We start from the raw sequence: 20,490 nt of genomic DNA on the forward strand, positions 1-20,490 counted from the left end.
GGGCTCCGCCCCAGAACAGATGGGGGCTCTGATCTCAGGCTCCTTCTTTAGCTTCTGACTTCTTCCTCTCAGGCAAAACCAGCTATGAAAACACCCCAGACCCAGGCCCCTCCAAAGAAGGGCACCCCCGTTACCCCTGCACCTGCCAAGGTTCCCCCGGTGCGAGTGGGCACGCCGGCCCCTTGGAAGGCAGGAGCCGCATCCTCTCCAGCCTGTGCCTCATCCCCAGCTCTGGCCAAGGGCGCCCAGAGGCCCGAGGCCTCTTCAAGCAGCGAGGAGTCGGAGAGTGAGGAGGAGACCACTCCTGCCCCACCAGCAGGACAGGTGAGGCCAAGTTGGTCTGGCAGATTCAGGGCTAGTCCTCTTGTCGCCCTTTGACCTCCTGAGATACGTGTCTCTTCCTTGTCATTCCAGGCAAAGTCTGCGGGTAAAAGCGTCCCGGTGAAAGCTGCCTCTGCACCCACCAAGGGGTCCTCGGGCCAAGGGTCTGTCCCAGTACCCGCTGGGAAGGCAGGGCCTGCAATGGCCCCGGCTAAAGCTGAGGTGCAGGAAGATTCAGAGAGCAGTGAGGAGGAATCAGACAGTGAGGAGGTGACCGCAGCCCCAGCCCAGGTGAGGCCTGCGAAGAGCCAGCCCATCCCGCCCACACCAGGGCCCGGGGCAGGGCTGAGGAGGGGCTTTTCTGGGCTGGGCTTGCCCCTGGCTGTGCAGAAGCCTCGAGAGCAGCCTCAACTCAGCCTGGTTCCCCACTTTTTACTCGGTCTCCTCCCCTGTCAGAGGTGCAGTCTCCCCCATGGCCTTCTCAGCTCCCATTGAGACTCCTTATGCCACCCGCAAGCTCTGTGGAGCGCTCCTCTGCCTGGTGCTGCCCTGTCTCCCTCAGGGAGTTCCCAGTCTAGATGGGGGCGTGGATGTGCACACAGGCTAGTCCAGCATAATGTGATAAGGTGGAAAATAGATCATGTACCTGGGTTACAGCACTGCGGGTAGTAGCGTCTCGGGGTTTCCCCGGAGGGAAGGCCTCCTGGAGGAAGTGGCATTGGAATTGTAGGCTTGAAAGATCTGGCCAGGGGAAATGGAGTGTTCCAGGCAAAGAAACCTGCCTGTGCCCGGAGGGTGGGAGAGTGCCTGGCCTGAGGGAGCTGCCCCGAGCAGAGCATTTTGGTGGGATCACTGGGGGAAATGATGCAGTGGCAGACAGAGCAGGGGGCTTGGAGCCAGACTGCCTGGGTTCAAGTCCTGGCCCCATTTCCTACCAATTGATTCCTACCTATCAGGGCCTTTACTGACTCTTCTGTAAATTGGAAATTAGCCTTCACAGGGTTGAGAATTTAATGAGCTCTCACCTACCGTACCCAGCAAGGGCCCTGTGCACACAGCAAGCCCACTCCTCTGCCTCCCTTAGGGTGGGCCAGGCTGATGGGGAACAGAATCAGGAGTCCCCTCCCAGCCTGGAAGAGTTGAGCTGGGAAAAGTGAAGATAGCTCACACCTCATGCTCACCCATGGCTTATTTGTAATTGTCGCTCTTTTTTTTCCTCCCCAGTAACCACTCACAAATTAGTCATTTCTATTTTCCCTATACCAGAGCACGTGTTTTCTATGGGATTTTCTTTTGTCCCCCTCTCACAGTTGCCTTGTGGGACCCAGGGTCCTGTGATTCCCCTGTGATTTGACAGGTGCGTGTGGGCCCTGTTGGAGTCCCAGCCCAGCAGCTCTTGTCCCGTTTCCACGCTGCAGACACATTCCAGACCAATGCCTGAAAAGTGTCACTGTGCCCATCGCCTAAGTATTTGTCTCCCCATCTGAACCTCCCACCAATACCATTAGATAGGTGTTCATTTGCTTTCGTTTCTGGAGGAGGAAATTAGAGCTTAGAAGAGTTGTTTGCTGACCAGCTTCAGCTCAGCAAGCCAATGAGGGTCAGCTGGGCCTGCGCCCCAGCGTGCCCGCCTCAGAAGCCTTGGCCTTTTATGCTTCCTTCTGCTCCATTTTGGCCCAAACTTTTCCAACCACAGACATGATTATGTTGTGGGGCCTTACTTCCTCCCAAGGTGCAAAACAAAGCGGCTAATCCCTCTCTAGGGGCCCAGCCTTCTAGCCTGGTGCCCTGTCAGGAGATGGTGCCTTGCCTAATTTCAAGAGGCCTGAATTGCCCCCACTGAGACCAGCGGGTCTGATGGGAATCTTGTCTGGAGGATAAGGCTAATTAAGCCCCTCCTAAGGGTTAGGAGGATTAAATGAAATAATACTTGTGTGGCCTCACTCTCAAAATGCTGTCTGTACATACTAAGTGGGTTCCACACTGCTCAGTGTAGCTGGGGTCAGAAGTGAGACACGTAGCTGCTGGTCTGCTCAGAGACCTCACACAGCTCAAAGGAAACCACCCGTGTGAGAGCTGAGGTTCAAAATAATGTAACAAAGACAGGATTGGTTCTGGAAAACCAGATGTGCCAGAGACCAAGGAAGGAGGTGATTCTTGATTGAAATGCTATAGGAAGAGAGCCTTTGTGTGAGAAGGGTGGGAGAGCTGGTCAGTCAGAGTGTGAGGAATGGCTGCGTGAGTGGTAGAGTGCCTTTGGAGTCTGACCTTGCCTTGTATGTTGATCTTCCATCCTGTGATGACGTTACATTTGCTTATCAATTTTCATGGCTTTTATAGAATCCCTAGGGTTTTTTATATATAGATCTTGTTGTCTGTGAATAAAGACAGCTTCACTTTTTCCTCTTCAATCTAGATGGCTTTTATTTCTTTTTCTTGTCTTACTGCACTGGCTAGAACCTCCAGTACAGTGCCGAATAGCAGTGGTGAGAGCAGACACCTTTGCCTTGTTTTTAATTTAGGGCACAGCACTCAGTCTTTCACTGTTTAATAGGATGTCAGCTATAAATTTTTCAAAGATTCCCTTTATCAGGATGAGAAAGTTCTTTTCTTTTTCTTTTTTTAAAGATTTTATCTTTAATCTCTGCACCCTCATGGGGCTCGAATCCACAACCCCAAGGTCAAGAGTCACATGTTCTACTGACCAAGCCAGCCACGTGCCCCAAGCTCTTTTCTATTCCTAGTTTGTTGAGAGTTTTTATTAGTTGAATTTTTGTCAAATGCTTTTTTCTGTTGAAGTGATCTTACTGGTTTTTTCCTTTGTTCTATTAATGCAGTGTATTATGCTTAGTTGGTTTTCAGGTGTTAAATCAACCTTTTGTTTTTGTGATAAGTCCCACTTGGTCATGGTGTATACTCCTTTTTCTTGCCAGGTTTGGTTTGCTCATCATTTGTTAAGGGTTTTTGTGTTTATATCCATAAGGAATACTAGTGTATAGACTTCATGTGATGTCTTAGCCTGGCTTTGGTATTGCCCTGATAACTGGCCTCAGAAAATAAGTTGGGTGGTATTCTCTCCTTTGTTTTCTGAAGGTTTATGTTGGATTGGTATTATTTCTTCCTTAGTAGAATTCACCAATACAGCCATCTGGGCCTGTATTTTTTGTGTGTGGAAGATTTTTTGGTTTTTTAGTGTTTATTTTTGAGAGAGAGCATGCAAGCGGGGAAGAGGGGCAGAGAGAGCTGGGGACAGAGGATCCAAAGCCGGGTCTTCGGTGACAGCAGCGAGCCCAGTGTGGGGCTCAAACTCAAGAACTGTGAGATCATGACCTGAGCCGAAGTTGGACACTTAACCAACTGAGTCACCCAGGTGCCCTGAAGATTTTTAATTACTAAATCAATTTTGAAAATTGACTATTGGCCTATTCAGGTTTTCTTCCTTCTTGAGTCAGTTCTATTTTGTACCTTTTAGTGATTTTGTGCATAGTTCATAATTTCTGCCTTTCTAGAAACTTGTGTGTTTTCATCTCCATTGTCTAATTTGGTGGCATAAATTTGTTCATAATATTCCCTATAATTCTTTTTAATTTCCATAGCGTCTATAGTGATGTCCTGCCTTCTTCCTAATTTTCGGTAATTTGTGTTTTCTATTTCTTGGTCAGCCTAGCTGAAGACTTACCAATTTTGTTGTTCTTTTCAAAGAAACAACTTGTGGTTCCATTGATTTATTTTGTGGTTTTTATTTCATTAATTTCCACTCTGGTGTGTGTGTGTGTGTGTATGTATATGGGTGTGTGTGTGTGTATATATATATATATATATACACCTATATTTTAAGAGAAAGTGGGGGGCAGGAGGGGCAGAGGGAGGAGAGAATCTTAAGAAGCCTCCATGCCCAGCAAGGAGGAGCCTGATACAGGCTTAATCTCACAACTGTGAGATCATGACTTGAGCTGAAATCAAGAGCTGGAGACTTAACCCCATCTGCTTTGATCTTTATTTTTATTACTCCTTCTTTTGGAGTAATTTGCGCTTCTCTTTCTAGCTTAAGATGTGCATTTATTTTTGAGAGTGCACAAGCGAGAGAAGGACAGAGAGAGGGACAGAGGATTTGAAGCAGGCTCTGTGCTGACAGCAGCGAGCCCAATGTGGGGCTTGAACTCAGAAACCATGAGTGAGATCATGACCTGAGCCAAAGTCGGAAGCTCAACCTACTGAGCCACCCAGGCACCCCAAGGCAGAATCTTAAATTGTTTATTGTAGCTCTTGTTTTTCTTTTTTCTTTTTCTTATTTTTTTTAAATTTATTCACGTATTTATTTGGAGAGAGTGCACACAAGAGGGTGGGGGGGCTGGTTAGGGAGAGAAAATCCTAAGCAGGCTAGTGGAACACACACATACCGCCCCCCCGCTCCCCACTGACATCATGAAGCCCTACACCCTACTCAGGACCCATCTCACAAAATATGAGATCATGACCTGAGCAGAAAAAAGCAGTTGGAGGCCACCCGGGTCCTTCTCCTTTTTTTCTAATGTAAGTGTTTAATGCAGTGAATTTCCCTGTAAGGACTGCATTAACTTTATTCCATGAATTTTGAAATGTTGGGTTTTTTATTATTCTTTGACCCATGGGTTATTTAGAAGTGGGTTAATTTCCAAATATCTGGGACTGTGCAGATTACTTTTTGTGGTTGATTTCTATTTTGATCCCATTGTGGCTGGAGAACATATTTGGTATGATTTCAGCCCTTTTAAGTTTACTGAGACTTGTTAGGTCAACTTTGTCCTGGTGTCTTTTGTTTTCTTAAATGTATGTAAAACACATTACTCCCCTCAGGATGACTTTTTGGTGCTGATGAGCATCTTGACCTTTATCAGACACAGTCTGTGCTCTAGAGGGTTTTCTTTCTTGAAGTCCTGATTCTTAATTTTACTTGGTCTTGTGTGGATGAGGGAAGCTGGGCTGTGGGGGATGTCACTGATTAGGTGGCCTCTCTGAATGAGGCAGGGGCCTAGACAGGCTGTCAAATTCCTCATTCTACTTTACATCAACAGGCTTTGCTTTCATACTCTTACCAACAATTTCACAAAGATTTTATTCTTTGTTGCTCTCATCTCTCTAGTCTGTGTTTGCTTGGATACCCCAACAGGCTTTTTGGGGATCACCTGGATAGCCGCTAAGATTAGGTGAAATGGAAGAAACAACAGTGGTTTTCTATCTTGTTCTGCCATGCTGAGTGTCGGCTCCCACCTCATAGACTAAGATGGCTGCTTGAGCTCCAGCTGTTACCTCAGCATTTCTTCCAGTTGGGAGGAAGAAGACACATGTTTTTTGCATGTGTAAGGATGTCGAATCGTGTCCTCAACTTCCATTCTGTTAGCCAGAAGTTAAATTCATGGCTGCCTAGCTGAAAAGGGGCCTGGAAAACACCTGTGCTCTGGGTAGGCTTGTACTTAACTAACATTAAGAAAAGTGCTCACGATAATAAGTTTATAGGAATGCTTATTATGTGCCAGGCACCATGTTAAACATTATGAATCGGTCATTTAATCCTCATAATAAACCTGTGGGTGGGCCTTGTTATGACCTCCATTTTACAGAGGAGGAAACTGAGGCCCAGTGAGGTCAATGATTTGCCCAACTTCACACAGCCATTAAATGGAGGAACAAGAATCCAAGCTCGGGCCTCGGACTCCAGAATCCATGTTCTTGGCTAACCACCCTGCTGCACCTCACCTTGTCCGTTCTGTCATCCCTGTTTCTCCTTCTAGGTGAAGACCTCAGCGAAAACCCCACAGACCAAAGCCAACCCAGCTTCCACCAGAACAGCTTCAGCCAAAGGGGCAGCGTCTGCTCCCGGAAAAGTGGCCACTGCAGCAGCTCACGCCAAACAGGAGTCCCCGGCCAAGGCAAGGGGGACCAGAAGCCCCGGGAGGTGCCAGAGGTGGGGTGGAGAGGAGGACCAAGCAGTTGCCTCCTCCTGGACAAGGGCCCTGCGCGGGCGGAAGGGACTTCCGTACGGTCACATCGTGGGTGGGGCTTAATCGAAGTGGAACCCTGTCATCGACTTCCTTCCCCAATACACTTACCTCTTCACGATTCAGGTAAAGCCAACAGCAAGAACCCCCCAGAGCAATGCTGTCTCAGTGAGGGGCCAGGGGTCTGTGGCAGCTCTGGGGAAAGCAGTGGCCACGGCAGCCCAGGCCCAGCCGGGGCCAGTCGGGGGCCCACAAGAGGGCTCGGAGAGCAGCGAAGAGGAGTCAGACAGTGACGGGGGAGCCCCCGCTCAGGTGAGGCCCGGGGAGGACCGAGAGCAGCCCCGTGCTGTCCCTTTCACTCCCTCCCCTGACTCTGTTTCTCTCACTCCAGGCGAAGCCCTCGGGGAAGACCCCCCAGGTCAGAACTGCCTCAGCCCCTGGCAAGGGGTTCGCCAGGAAAGGGGCTGCAGCAGTCTCCCCCGGGAAGTCAGGAGCCGTGGCCACCCAGGCCAGGAAGCCAGAGGAGGGCTCGGAGAGCAGCAGTGAGGAGGAGTCTGACAGTGAGGAGGAGGAGGAGGCGGCGGCACCAGCCCAGGTGAGGCCTAACGAGGAGGCGGCTGCCACGCGGGGCCTCTGAGCCACTGCCACCCACTCCTCGCTCAGAACTTGGGTTCGGGGCCAGGTGAGGAACGAAGACCAGATCGAGGCTGTGACTCCCGGATCCTTATCCCACCTGCTGTCTTCCATGTCTCTAGGTGAAACCTGCTGTAAACCCCCCCCAGAGCAAGGCCTCCCTGACGAAAGGTGTCGCAGGCACTCCTAAATCTACCAAGGCCCCCCCAGCACGAGTGGACACACCGGCCCCACAGAAGCCTAGGCCAACGACTCCTGCCAAGGTAAATGAGGCCAAGAATCCAGAGATGTCACAGGGAGTCTTAAGGAGGCTTGGACTGGGAGGCAGGTACCATGCGTCCCCTGGGGAGCTGGAGGGAGTCCCGTCCCTCACCTGGGCCCTCATGTAGGCGTGTACATCTCTCCACGGAGAGCTCATCTGGTGTGAAGCCTGGGGAGTGGAGAGAGGGAGGGAATGAGGAACCAACTTTTTTTTCCGGGACGGTCTTCCTTCTGTTTGCAGAATGGAGCAGGAGCAGCTGTGTCCTGTAGAAGTCCAGGGGGACAAACTCCAGGACTTCTCGGGCTCAGACATGTGCTGGAAATGATGTACATAGGCCTCAGTGTCAGGAGAGACCATAGCGGGTGGTGGCAGCCAGGGCAAACTGGAGAGCTCTTGCCCCATCTAGGAACACGGTCCCTGTCAGCTCCAGCAGCCAGTTGTGACCTTGTAGAAATGTACCCTTCGGGTGGCCAGATCTTTGTGTTGATTTTTGGTTTTTTGTTCTTAATGTATGTTTATTTTTGAGAGAGACGGAGACAGAAGGCGAGTGGGTTGGGCAGAGACAGAGGGAGACACAGAATCCAAAGCAGGCTCCAGGCTCTGACCTGTCAGCACAGAGCCTGACGCAGGGCTCGAACTCATGACCATGAGATCATGACCTGAGCCAAAGTCAGATGCTTAACCGACTGCGCCACCCAGCTGCCCCCAGATCTTCATTTCTTAAGGGGAATCGCTGTGCCAGGCTGAGCCCCATCCCCTCTTAGATTCCTGTTTTCTTCACGTGTAAAACAAGTACCAAGAAGTCTGTTGAGCACTCCTAGCACTGACTTCTGCCTTCAATGCATGAGACCAACTACGAGTGCCCTCTCTTGCTGGTAGACATAGAGGGATAAAAGATGTTGGCCCTGCCCTCAGTGGGACTTGTAGTCAGTAGGGCAAGATGAAGTGGCTGTATTATTGAGGAATATTCTGGTAGTGCTCTGTCCGATAGAACTGGGAGAACAGGTCTCTGAGAGGCCAAAAGAGATGATTGAGCAGAACTTGAAGGAAGACCAGGGGTTCACCAGACAAAAAAGTGGAGCTAGGCACTCTGGGGCCCGAGGGCAGGGGTTGCCAAGGGGAAAGGATGTGAAGTCGGGTGTGTTCCACAAAGGCCAGCCATCCTGTAGGCAATACTCACTTCTAGTTGCTCGTTACCAGTACCATTTTTGGGGGGCCTCAGTGCCAGACTAAGACACAAGGGTCCCGGCCGTGTTTAGACATGCAGTATCTTGGTGTGTTTTTGTTTTTTAAGTTTCAAGTGGTTTCCTGTATCAGGACATCTGAATCTTCAGGAGAAAACCTAACTGCAAGAGCTTAAAGGGGATTGGCCATCTCCTATTTTTGGGTACAACGTTTTGGGGTAACACTGCTCTAAAGGTGGTCCATTCAGCTCGGCATCATTGGTAACCTCGATTTCTTACGCTCTACCTGCCTCATTGTCGGGGCAGGGCTACAGCACCTCCAGAAAAGCTAGGAAGTCCCCCAGCTGACCTCCTTACCCCTTATCTCCTTGTCCAGATCTAGGACATGTACTTCCCCTGACCAAAAAAAAAAAAAAAAAAAACCAACCCCAAACTGCTCATTGGTAAGGGTCTTGTGGTTCTGTGATTGGCTGGGAGAAAGGGCCACCCTCCTCAGAGCCTGGTGGGGGGCAGAGAGACTACCAGAGCAGAGTTGGGGTTCTGTTAGCAAGGAACACATGGGGGCATGGCAGTTACAGCGTGGGTTGTAGCTGACCCATTTAAAGATTAGGAAGTGACACCATTTTCGGGATCTTCTAGTGTCTCTTGAGAAATTGGATTCGGGCAACCTAGGTGGCTCAGCCACTTTGGTGCTGGGCTGAGTAGTAAAGAGGGGCCTCTGCCCTGCCCTGGGCTCCCCTGAGCTCGTTTCCCCCGGTGCCTGCTCCTCTGGCCCCCCGACAGCAGCTTCTGCCCAGCCAGCCTTCCTCGTGTATGCCTGGCCTGGCAGGAGGGGATGGCAGCCTTGGGCCACCTCCAGCTGGCTCCTGCCTTTCCCTGGGGGTGTTACAGCCAGATGTGAGCTGTGCTGGGGCTGCTGGCTCACCTCTGCAACCTCATCCTGGGCTGCTCTGTCCTCATTCAGACGCCTGGCCAACAGCACTCCAGCCCTCAGCTTTTAGTGGGTCTGACTCGCGCGTCCCTTTCAAGTCAGAGTACACTCGGGAAGGGGTGTTCGCAGAGTGGAAGCCTGTGTTTCCACTGGCTATGGGGCAGGCCAAGCCGGCAGCTGTCCTCCTGTGCATGTAGTAAGGGGCCGTGCTGCCTTCCGTGGACAGCCAGCGTGTGTGAGGGTCATTGCTTACTGGCTGTGGTCCCCCTCAGCTAACACCTTCTCTCCCCTACCCGTCTGCTTGTCCCCTCAGAAGGAGAGTGACTCCAAAACTGCCAGAAGCAAGACCCTGGCCCCAGCACGTCCAGAGAAGAATGCCAGAGGGTCCTCGGAGAGCAGTGGCGAGGAGCTCCCGGCCAGTCAGGTAGGCCCTGCCTTCTCTTTGAGATGCTGCAGACTCAGAACAGGGCAGTGGGCCTCGGGTGGGCGGAGTGGGGGCGAGGGCAGCTCTTTGCCATTTAAACGGCACTTCACAATTTCCTGGACTCTTCCCTTTGTTTTGATACATTCATTTTCACGGTAACTCCTGGGAGGTGGGCAACAGAGCATCCTTGAACATTAGGCCTCAGAGCCAGTGTAGGGTCAGCGCCAGCTCTCCCAGCCACCAGTTCCGTGACCACGGGCACACCTTAACCATTCTGAGGCCCAGACGTTTCCACTGGAAGCAGGCAGAGTAACAGTCCCTCTCCTGCGTCTGTGCTCTGCTGTAGGAGGGCACGTGTTTTTGCCCATTTGCTGTGTCAGGAGTCAGAGCCCAGTGAGTTGAAGTCAATTCCCCAGATACCCATGACCCATAAGAAGCCAAGGCGGAGGTAGACGCCGGCCCCCTGCCTCCCTGTGTCTCTGCTTCGTGTGTGGCCCTGGGAGCCTTCCCCACGGGGTTTGTCTGAAGCCAGGGGGCAGACCGTGCTGGCGCACCTGTGGCACACGTTCACGTGCTCTGCTGCACCCCAAGCCCTCCCCAGCTGCACTCGTGAGGTTGGGACCAAGCCCCCCGGGTCTCCCCAGCTTCCTAAGTCTACAAGACTGGTGTTCAGACCTGTTTGAACCCCAGCCTTTCTAGCAATTTCTAAAATTGCCCTTTGTCCTCTAGCCCCAAGTGCCTAGAAGCTTCTGCCAGGTCCCCTCAGGGACGCAAGTCCTCCAGTTACCAGATGAGTGGGGTCTCCTTAACAGTCTCCCGCGCATACCATACCATGTGCTGACCACTCCATCAGCAAGTTCACATGTGCTTGCACACCCCGAGTGGTGGGGCACGGGGTTCACTGCCTTTCTCTTCTCGGTAGCAAGGATTGTAAAAATCCTGATGAATGGCTACATCCGACGTTGTTGGTCACTGTGTGTGTGCCAAGCACTGTGCTAAATGCCGTACTTCGTTATTCTGTGTGATTCCTACAACAGCCCTGTGAGGGTAGGTCCCTCTTTTATTCCCATTTTAGGGAGGAAGGAATGAGGCTCAGAGAAGTCGAGCGACCCACCCCAGCATCACACGGCCAGTGCCAAGTGGACAGACCTGGCGTTTGAACCCAGGCCGTCCGGGCTCTGCCCGCTGCCCAGCACTGCCTCCCCACTCCTCTCCAGGGAAGGAGGAAGGCGGTTCAGCATTGCCCTCTAGCTCTCCATGGCACCCTTACGAGGCCGCCTTCTCTGTGCCTTCTCTGCTCCGGATCGGGACAGCTGGGAGGGAGGGGGCCGCCTCGCCCTCCTCTGCGGGGGTGGACTAACACAATTACCATGAACATCACGCTTAAACTGAACCATTTAATTGGTACGTTAGTCCTGAAGATTCTGGAGTCCCTGTTAAAAAAGAAGGACAAAAGTTGACATTTTGCGCGTTTCCCTAGGATTCAGGGAAGACGGCACAGCCTGGGGAAGCCGCAGCCTCCTCCTGACTGGGGGTTTTTAGCGCCTCCGTCCTCAGCGCGCTGATTATTATCATTATTATGCATTTGTCAAGCACTTCTCTATTGACAAGTTTCACTCTGTCTTTATTATTAGCCCATCAGTGGGGAAAAGGGATCGGTGCCAGGGTAGTGGGCAGAGCCTCAGGCTGGGAGGTGGGGAGGGGATTGTGACTCCATTCCCAGGCTCCCTCACTGTGCCTCAGTCTCCCCACCTGCAGGGATGGGGTCCAGCCTCTTTCTCTGAGAGGAATTCCTGGGGGTGGTCTGTGGCTCAGCCCTGTGGTGCTGGCAATTGCTAACCCCAGGCCAGGGTCTGTGCTAGGTCTGGGGAGGCACTGTATTAAGAAGACATAAGCCCTGCCTTCAGAGTTTCAGGTGGAGTCAGAGAACAAGGCCTGTAAGGAGCTAAATTAGGGCATTAGGTGGGAGCCCTGGCATGGTTCGTCCTGGAAGGAGCTCCTGTCTGGTGCCTGGAGAACTAACTTCCAGTACGGCTCTGGCAGTTTGCTGGTCACCCTGAGTGAGGCCACTTGCCCTCTCTTGAGCCTCAGCCTTCTCAGCCCATGGGGTGACATTCCCTGGGGGCTGGTGAACCACCGAAGCTCCAGGCTCCTCCTTGGAGGGTGGGATTTCCTGGCCCCTTAGGGCAGGGCTGACCCAGGACCTGTTAACTAGCCCCAGGCAGTTCTCTGAGGCTCTTGGGGTGCTTTCTTGGCTCTGTTCTCCCCTGCCCACCGCCCCCCCCGCGGGGTTAACAGCCTGGGCTAGTCGGGCCCCCTCCCCCACTCTGCCGCAGACTGGAATGAGGGCACAGTTGGAGAGCTCAGCTCTGACAGAAGATCCCCAGGTTTGCTTCTGCAGTGGGAAGGGAGTCCCTGCATTCCCTCTGGGACCTTGGTGCCCACAGGGCGGCCCAGCCTAACGTTCAGGCTGCCTCAGCTTCCAGTGAGTCTTTGACTGTCACCTCTGTATGTGTATGCTGTGCTTTGCAGTTTCCAAAGCGAATCAGAGCCCCTCTGGTGAGCAAGCCCAGGCTGGGATTACTAATAGCCCTTTCAACAGGTGGGAAACTGAGGCCCACGAAGCTCAGGGGTTGGGCCACATGGTGAAGTCTGGCAGAGGGAGGATCAGAGGCGGGTTTCCCCTCATCTGTGGGTTGCATGACCCACCTTTTCAACTATCCACTGCCACTGGACTACTGTCGTGTCCCTGCCCTCCGAGCCAGGCCCCCTGCGCCGCCCCCGGCCCAGAGGCCATGTGGGCAGGTGGAGCAGGGAGGAGGAGGCGTTTGCTGCCGAGCTGCTTTTAACATCCCAGACGCTATTGTTTGCCTTGGTGCGTTCGGTGCCTCTCTTCATCCCCGACAATCTGTTCTTCTGTCTTCTCACATATATATAGATCCCCCCTCCCTCAACTGTAAGCCTTCTCCCACTTTCCATCCTTCTCTCTTTCATCATGTGGGAAGGCAGGCTCTGGAAGTGGCAGATCAGAGCAGCCGCGGGGGAGGCTGTTTGGCAAGGGTAGGAAGGGCCCCAGCCCAGCAAAGCTTCCACCCTCCACGGTTACCCCTCTGCTTTACTTTTCACGGTGCCTCTCCCACTGCCCCCCTGCGCCCTGGAGGTGGGCAAGACTGGGCCCTAGACGTCGGCCTTGGGCAACTTCCTCCTGCTGCTCCTGCTTCCTGTGTTTCCCCCCAGGCCAGACAGGGAGTGGAGCTCAGACCGAGTCTGACCCGAGGGTGGAAGGTGGGCTCATCTGGCGGCCTGACTCCTGGCTCCATGCGTGCGACGTGCGCGTGCGAGCGGTGGGCATATCCACTGGAGCTGTGACCCCAGCCTGGTCCGCGGGATCCCGAGGAGCTGCCGCTTTCTCTTGTCTTTTGCTGTCTCGCTGGAAGATGGAAAGCCTGCCCAAAGATAGAACAGCATCAAAGAACCCCCCACGTGTCTTCCCCAGCCTCAGCGGGTCTGCATTCGTGACCAGGCTCGCTTCACGCAAACCCTCCGCTCCTTCCCCAGTACCCCGGCTTCCTTTTTTTTAAAGGACAGCCACCATCCAACATCACCCCTGAGAAGCTGACCCACAAAGTCAGTGTCTCCATTTCCCGGATTGTCTCATGAGTAATACTCTTTACATCTGGTGTGTTCCATGGAGTCCCTTAGGTCTTAATGTGTTGGGTATTTCCCCCGTGCGGTTTGTTTGTTGAAGACATTGGCTCTGTGTCGCTGGGTGGCGGCACCCTGGGCCACGTCTCAGGAAGCCGCATCAGAGTCTCTGGGGTGGGGGCAGCTCGAGGATGCACAGCTCCTCAGGTGAATGTGTGTTAGGGCCCAGGCAGCCGAGGGGCGTGGTGCTTAGAGCACCCTGCTGGGCGGGCATCTGGCCCTGGCTGTGTTTCAGTTAAGCTGTGCGCCCTTGGGCAGTTCTTTTCTCCTCTCTGAGCTTAGTTTTCTCATCTGTACAATGGAGTTTCTGCTGCTGACCTCAGGGGTTCCTGTGAAGGTCCAGTGGGCTCCTATTGAGCCATGAGGTACTGTGCAGGTCTTAGCAGGTTCATGGCCTGAGGGTGAGCCGGGAGTGCCCTGGGCGGCTGGAATGGCCTCTGCCTTCCCAGCAGCCCTGAGCTCTCTGGACCCCTTGCCCTGTAAACCCCCACCCAACTTCCCCTTTGCCTGGCCAAGCCTTTAATCACTCGGGGGGTATGTTTTGTTTTTGTTTTTCAAGGTGATTAAACCCCCTCTGATTTTTGTCGACCCTAATCGTAGTCCAGCTGGCCCAGCTGCTACCGCCACACAAGCCCCAGCTGCAAACACCCCGAGGAAGGCCCGGGCCTCGGAGAGCACAGCCAGGAGTTCCTCCTCTGAGAGCGAGGATGAGGATGTGATCCCTGCTACGCAGTGCTCCATTCCCGGTGAGCACAGGCCTGTAACGCAGGGCTGACTCCCCTGCCGCACCTGCCAGGCTCACCTGGGAGGGACCGCCGGCACGTAACATACGTACGCACGCACACACGCATGCACCAGCCAGCACATCCACACGCACAGACCCCATCGAGGCCCGGAGGGGAGAGGATGCTGACAGAGTCAACACAGCATGTTGCTCAGGCGGGGCTTGGTTCATCCCTATAAGGAACTACCTCCGATCTCCATTTCTGGAGGAGTATTTGCCATGACTTCTGTGTGCCGACTCCAAGGGGTGGAACCCACGCTAGTGGCTAGGAGCTGCAGAGCAAGTTTGTACATAATCTAAGGAAGGGCTTTGTAGTGAATGACGGCCTGAACAGGGCGAATGGTAGTGAGCCTCCTGTTCTTGCTCGTATGTAAGGAGGGTTAGGTGATCCCCAGCCAACCGTTGTAGGCAAGGATTGCATCTGTCAGGGGGAGATAGTGCCATATCTGGGGTTTCTTTTACTTCTGAGAATCTGTGGTACGACCAACGACATCAGGAAAGTGGTTAATATTGTAATGCTTTTTGTGAAGATAGTAATAATACCTGATCTTGGTAGGCTAATTAAACACAGAGCAGCACAAAAGAAAGAGTGTCCCTGTAACCCCACTGTCTGGAATAATTGTTGATGTTTTATAGCTGTTAACTTTACAAAAACTTAAACTTTGTATGTGTTTTTGTAAAGTGAGATCATACTGTATGTTACCCTCAGGAATTTTTACATATTTTGACGTTACGTATTTACCATGGGATGCCTGCTGGCCACAAGGCAGTCCCTTGGGTGGACTTAGCCTAGTTTACGTAGGCAGGGCCGTACTAGAGGGAGCGAAAGGTTTTGTCTGGGGGCTCTGGGACTAGCACGAATGGTGCTACGGTGAACACGTGGACCTGAGCCTTTGCGGATGACCGTGCTATTGTTGAGACTCTTCTAAATGCACAGAGTCCCATTTGGTACCGGTGCTCCCCACCATTACTCAAAGTAGTGGCCTGGCCAGCTGAGGGGGGCATCGTCGAAGACAGAAGAATGGGAAGGGGCAAAGGGAAATCCTGGGGTCACTGCCACAGCACCCTGAGCTTGTAACGTGAGATGGTGACAGCTCCTCCGTGCAAGACTGAGGGAGGGCATTACACAGGCTTCTGTGGATGACATGAGCCCTGGGCCAGGTCCCCAGGCTGATATCGGGGATCGCTCTTGCGTGCACTGACTTACATCCTGCTCCGCTCCGTCTCAGCCACTAGAACAAACGCGACCACGCTCGTGGCCCACCCAAGGCCCGCTGTCAGAGCCAGCAGCAGTGAGGCGTCCGGTCGGGTGTCGGAAGGCAAGAAACAGGAGGCACCAGTCGCTCAGGTACCTGGCAGGCGAGGGAGAGGGAGGGCTGTGCAGGCCAGCAGGGGTGAGGGGCCCTCTGTCCCCTTGGTACCCGCACATGCTGCTGGGTGGGACTGCCATTGCTTTTGTCCACCGCCCCCCCCCCCCCCCCCCGGCCCTGACCGGGTTCCTGGATTCCTTTGAGCTAGGAGGAAGCGTCGTCCGAAGCACGGTGTCCGGGCCGAGCTGGCGCTGCCCCGTGCACCCCTTGGCAGCCGTTCTGGCTCGGCTGTGCTTTTGGTTTCTTTTTCTCTCTCAGTTCGGAATTGCCAGGAACAAACCTTGCACTTTTGTAGCGTGGATAGCGGTGACTTCCTAGCTTTCACCACTTTCAGTGCATTTCTGTTGGGTCTTTGCCTAAATCCAGAAGCCTGAGCAGGGTAGAGTTAATGGCTCGCTGTTCAAACAACGGAGCTGAGTGCTGCCCTTCAACAAGACAGTTGAGATTTGTCCAGGATTATTCAGGGCCCGAACCCAGGTCTCCTCACAGCCGGTCCATTGCTCCTGGGGCCATAGCGGTTAGTTTTTCTGTCCCGTTGCGCCTCATCCCTTCTGAGAGGGCAGGAGGGAGCACGGGTGTTGGGTGGGTGGCTGGGCTGCGGTCACTGCACCCAACAGCCTGCACCCATTCGGCCGTTCAGCCAGCAGATGGTGCCAGGCACTGGGGATGCAGCAGGAAGAAGGCAGGGAGCATCCCTACCCTCACAGGCCATCAAACGAGGACGCCAGAAAATAAAAGTACTCACCAACTGGTGGGTGCTTGAAGGAAAGAATATAAGCTAGAGAACAACGGGATGGGCCGCTTTAGGAAGGATCGGCAGGACTGGCCTCCCCAAGGAGGCTAGAGAAGCAGGCGAGCCAGGGAGTTCTCCAGCCAGGGAAACGCAGATAATGGGACCCTCAGGGGAGGTGCTTGGGGGTAAGAGACGGAGGAAGCAGTAAGGCAAGAGGGGCCGGTCCGGACAGGCCATGGTGGGGGCCACTTGGCAGCAGAGGGGGCCTGGAGGTTTTCAGGGGGAGCCCTGCCCAGCTCTCTTCCAGTTCTCTCTCCCCGACTGCTGGCGCATGTGGGAAGCAGGAGCGGCAGGCACCAGGGAGACTTTGAGGAGGCTGTTGCAGCCACCCAGCTAGAGACTTGTCCATTGTGAAGGCTTCGGATTGGGTTGGGGGACTTTGGGTAGGGGCCCAGCTGCTTCCGACCCCTGGGCTAGAAGCCTTTGGATCCTCTGAGAACGATACGATTAGCTTATAACCTGAAGCCTGGCCCCATTTTCTGCCCACATGGTGGCATTGCCCCTTTGACTGTCCCTCAGTCCCCACTCCAGCCCCATGGCTCCTTGTGCGGTTACAGGTCCCCTCCCGTGCCAGCCAGTATCTGTCCAGGGCATGGCATAGATGGCATCCTAAGAACTCGGGAGTCTCAGGGCTGCCTGTGGCTGTCCACAGGTGACAAAGAGGAACCCTGCTCACCTCCCGCTGACTCAGGCCGCCCTGAAGGTCCTTGCCCAGAAAGCCAGTGAGGCCCAGCCTCCTGCTGCCAGGACCCCGTCTTCAAGTGGGGTGAGCTGGGGGAGCCGGGTGGTGTTGGGGCCAGGCCCCACCCTGGAGGGGACAGTGATGAACGATTACAGAGCGCAGAAGGGAGGGCCCAGGAAGGGGCCCGAGTCCCAGGGCCAGCATTTGCCTGCCGTGTGACTGTGACGTGTACACTTGTCTCGTCCCCATACCCCGCACTCTCTGCTCCCTTGGTCTGAGCATCTGTGGGAGGGCTGAGGCCTGGGTGCAAAGCAGCTAACAGTCGCCTAGCCGTAGGGAAACTGGGTGTTCAGGAGGCACCAAGACTTATTTCCCTTCTTTTTTTTCCTTCCACTCTCTTTTTTCACCAAATTAGGTTGACGGTGCTCTGGGAACACTCCCTGTGATGAGTCCCCAGAGAGCCCGTGTGGAGGCCAAAGTGACCAACAAGTTCAGGAAACCTGAGGTTCCTGTGGTCCAGCAGGCCACGGCCACCCCTGCAGGACGCCCCAGAGCCAAGGCCTCTGAGACCTCCAACGACAGTGAGGACAGCAGCGGCAGCTCTTCAGGGAGTGAGGAGGATGCTGATGGGCCCCAGATGGTCCCCTCGGCCCACAGACTGGGTGAGGTTCCCAGGAGGGGAAGGCTCGGCGGGCCCAGAGGAGGGGAGTGATGGCCTGGTGGAGCCCTGAGTTCAGGCCTGTGCTCTGGATCTTCACTTGTTCTGCATCCTGGGCCTAGTCATCCCATGCTGGGCCTCAGTTTCCCCACCTGTGCAACCCCATGAGGAGGTTGGTCCAAGTGATATCAGACTCCGCTGTTTGACCACTCCCAGCTTTTTCATACCAGGCTCGTAACTGGTCTCCCAACATTCCAGGGGCATGCCCCCTTCCCCACCCCCAGAAAAGCAGAGAAGCGGAAGTAGGGCCTCAGGAATTAGAACAGAAGGTTTTTGGCATTTGGATGTCTTACTTAGAAGGCTGCAAACAGCCGTTGACCCTGGAAGGGAGTCATAGGAGCAGGTAAAGCCTTGGGTGGGAGGGCGGGGGGCGTGTGGAAATCTCAGGCCTTCCTGGGGCCTCCCGGAGGGCTCTGCCTCACCCCACGCAGCCGGCCTCCCAACAGGGTGCCTGTGCTCCTCCAGTAGGTCCGGCCCCCTCCACAACGGAGACCTTGGTGGAGGAGACCACAGCAGAGTCCAGTGAGGACGAGGTGGTGGCACCCTCTCAGGTAACTGCCAGGGAGAGGGCTGGCACCTCAGGGGCCTTGGGGCGGGAGCTCGAGGCCACCTGATGCCTGTTAGGCCGAAGCCATCCCCCGCGGCAGGGCCTGGTGTCCCCGAGGCCAGGCTGTCTCCTCCGCTGAGGCTCTCTTTCAGCCTAAGGCCATGAATAGTGGACTCGGAGTCTGTAGAAAGGGCTTGCCTTGATTTTAGATGAGTCCCGGAAGGAAAGATATTTTGTAACAGATGGGATTTCTTTAAGGTTATCTTCTGTACACGGCAAGCGCTAGTGATTTTCCATTCGCCTTAGCTGTAAGAAATTGTCTTTTTAAATGTGCCTGACGAGAATAATGCACTAATTAAAATAGTGCAGGAGACCCATACAAAGGGGTAATGTGCCCACCACCGACAGGGTGGCCCGACTTTAGGGGCACCCCAGCAGGCCCTGTGCTCCAGGGCTAGGTGGGGCAGGGTTCCAACCTCGTTCACAGTGGGTTTCTTCAGTCTCTCCTCTCAGGTTATGTGACCCCTGGGCCAACTCTGGCCAGTTCCCAGGCTTCAAAGGCCACTCCCAGGACAGATCTCGACCCCTCGGCTTCCTCTACTCCCGCCACCAAAGATGCCCCAGACGGCAAGCAGCAAGTGGAGCCCCAACAAGTAGCAGGCACCATATCCCCTAAAACAGGTGAGTCAAGGGCCACAGGAAAGACACAGTGGGACCCGGTGGGACAAGGCAGTGGGCCCCTTCTTTTTCTCCCTCAGGAATAGTCCCACCGATAGGGTTTCTGTGTGTCACCAGGACCTTTCCAAGCAGGGCCTGGTGCCCCAACTCCCAGGTGTCTGGCCGTTATGATACGAGACAGCCTGGAAGTCGGGTTATCCAGCTTTGTGGGATGCTGTTGCATCTGGTAGGGTGAGCCCTGCCTTAGAGCAGTCTTGGCTCTTTCTAGCTGTGTCTGTTGACAACTGGGCTCGTGGTATGGGGTGTAAGGACTCGGGAGCTCAGACAAAAGGCAGGAGCCACGTTTGGAGAAGCTGCTAGCACATGGCAGAGACCCCCAGTGATGGACTGATTTGTTGTAAAGCCTCAGACAAGACCCTGGGCCACTCTCGGCTTGTGTGTCTAAACAACACAGGACAGGGTAGATCCATCTAGTCAGCGTCAAGGCATGGCACATACAGAAAATAGTCACGTGGTATGAGGGCAGACTAGAGTGCTGAGGTCACCCGGCCAGGGGCATCAGCCAGCCCTGACTTGCCAGGGCTAAGGGACAGGGATCTCAGGTGGGCATGCCTGGGCCAGCTCTAGGGATTCAGTCCCCAGCTTTGGTGTTCCAGGGTATTTGTAGACAGGAAGCAGACAAGTGGGCTTCTGGAGGAGGAGGTTGCCAGCAAAAACTCTGCCCTCCTCAGCTGCCTTCTCCAACCCCGACCTTTGCCAGGAAGCAGCAGAGGACCGAATTGGGCCTCCCTCTGTCCCGGGACCCTCTCCGCTCAGCCTGCCGTGTCCACCTCCCCTCGCCCACCACAGCCCTGGAGCCAGAGCCGCTTCAGAGTTTGCTCCCTGGGCCCAGTGCATGCTGTGGGGCACAGCCCCCAGCCCCGTGAGGTGGAGCTTGGCCAAGTCACCTGCGCACCTTCCAGAGCCCTGCGTGTAGGCATTCTCGTGCCCGTGAAGCCCAGAACACAGTAGAGAGCTGCCGAGTCCCCTGGGAAGTTAGGGGCAGCATTGGGACACTGCCGACGTCGGCCCCCACCTACACCCCATCCGTGGCTGTAGCTGCAGCTTGCCGGCATGGGTCAGCAGAGGAGTCATTGCTCACTTTCTTCCCCAGTGTTCTTTGTGAGAGGCGGGTGCGACAGGGAGACATTTTAGAGGGGGCTGTGGAAGGCTTTTTTCACACGTGTAGTCAGCACACAATTATCAAAGGAGAGCAGAGGCGTGGAAAATTCTAAACAAAGGCTGTACCAGAAGTCACTCTGGCAGGCAGCAAACCTGCTTAGTCAGCCGCCACGTGCTTATACAGCATGCCCGTCACCCCCCAAGCTGCCCTGTCCCCTGACCAGCTTTCACCGTGAGTCTCTGACTTGGAATAGGGCCCTCATTGTTCATCTGAGCTCTTACTTTACAAACAGGGAGACTGAGACCCTGGGAGGAGCGT

General features: G+C 54.4%; 1 protein-coding gene across 7 annotated transcripts in view; it reads left to right on the plus strand.

The window, feature by feature from the left end:
• TCOF1 (treacle ribosome biogenesis factor 1) overlaps positions 1-20,490 on the plus strand; it is a 38,394-nt gene that overhangs the window by 14,153 nt on the left and 3,751 nt on the right. For 2 of the 7 annotated variants that reach the window (XM_058720106.1, XM_058720114.1), the window contains exons 12-24: positions 73-324; positions 415-612; positions 6,093-6,230; positions 6,426-6,611; positions 6,691-6,894; positions 7,055-7,195; positions 9,623-9,733; positions 13,998-14,184; positions 15,452-15,570; positions 17,038-17,151; positions 17,483-17,729; positions 18,251-18,336; positions 18,833-19,013. In XM_058720106.1, the coding sequence (XP_058576089.1) occupies positions 73-324; positions 415-612; positions 6,093-6,230; positions 6,426-6,611; positions 6,691-6,894; positions 7,055-7,195; positions 9,623-9,733; positions 13,998-14,184; positions 15,452-15,570; positions 17,038-17,151; positions 17,483-17,729; positions 18,251-18,336; positions 18,833-19,013 (2,164 nt within the window). Of the gene's footprint in view, positions 1-72; positions 325-414; positions 613-6,092; positions 6,231-6,425; positions 6,612-6,690; positions 6,895-7,054; positions 7,196-9,622; positions 9,734-13,997; positions 14,185-15,451; positions 15,571-17,037; positions 17,152-17,482; positions 17,730-18,250; positions 18,337-18,832; positions 19,014-20,490 lie in introns of those variants that run through there. The other 5 variants (XM_058720121.1, XM_058720130.1, XM_058720136.1 and 2 more) reach the window with 5 other exon arrangements.

This window comes from Neofelis nebulosa, chromosome 1 (assembly GCF_028018385.1).
Source record: "Neofelis nebulosa isolate mNeoNeb1 chromosome 1, mNeoNeb1.pri, whole genome shotgun sequence".
NCBI lineage: Eukaryota > Metazoa > Chordata > Mammalia > Carnivora > Felidae > Neofelis > Neofelis nebulosa.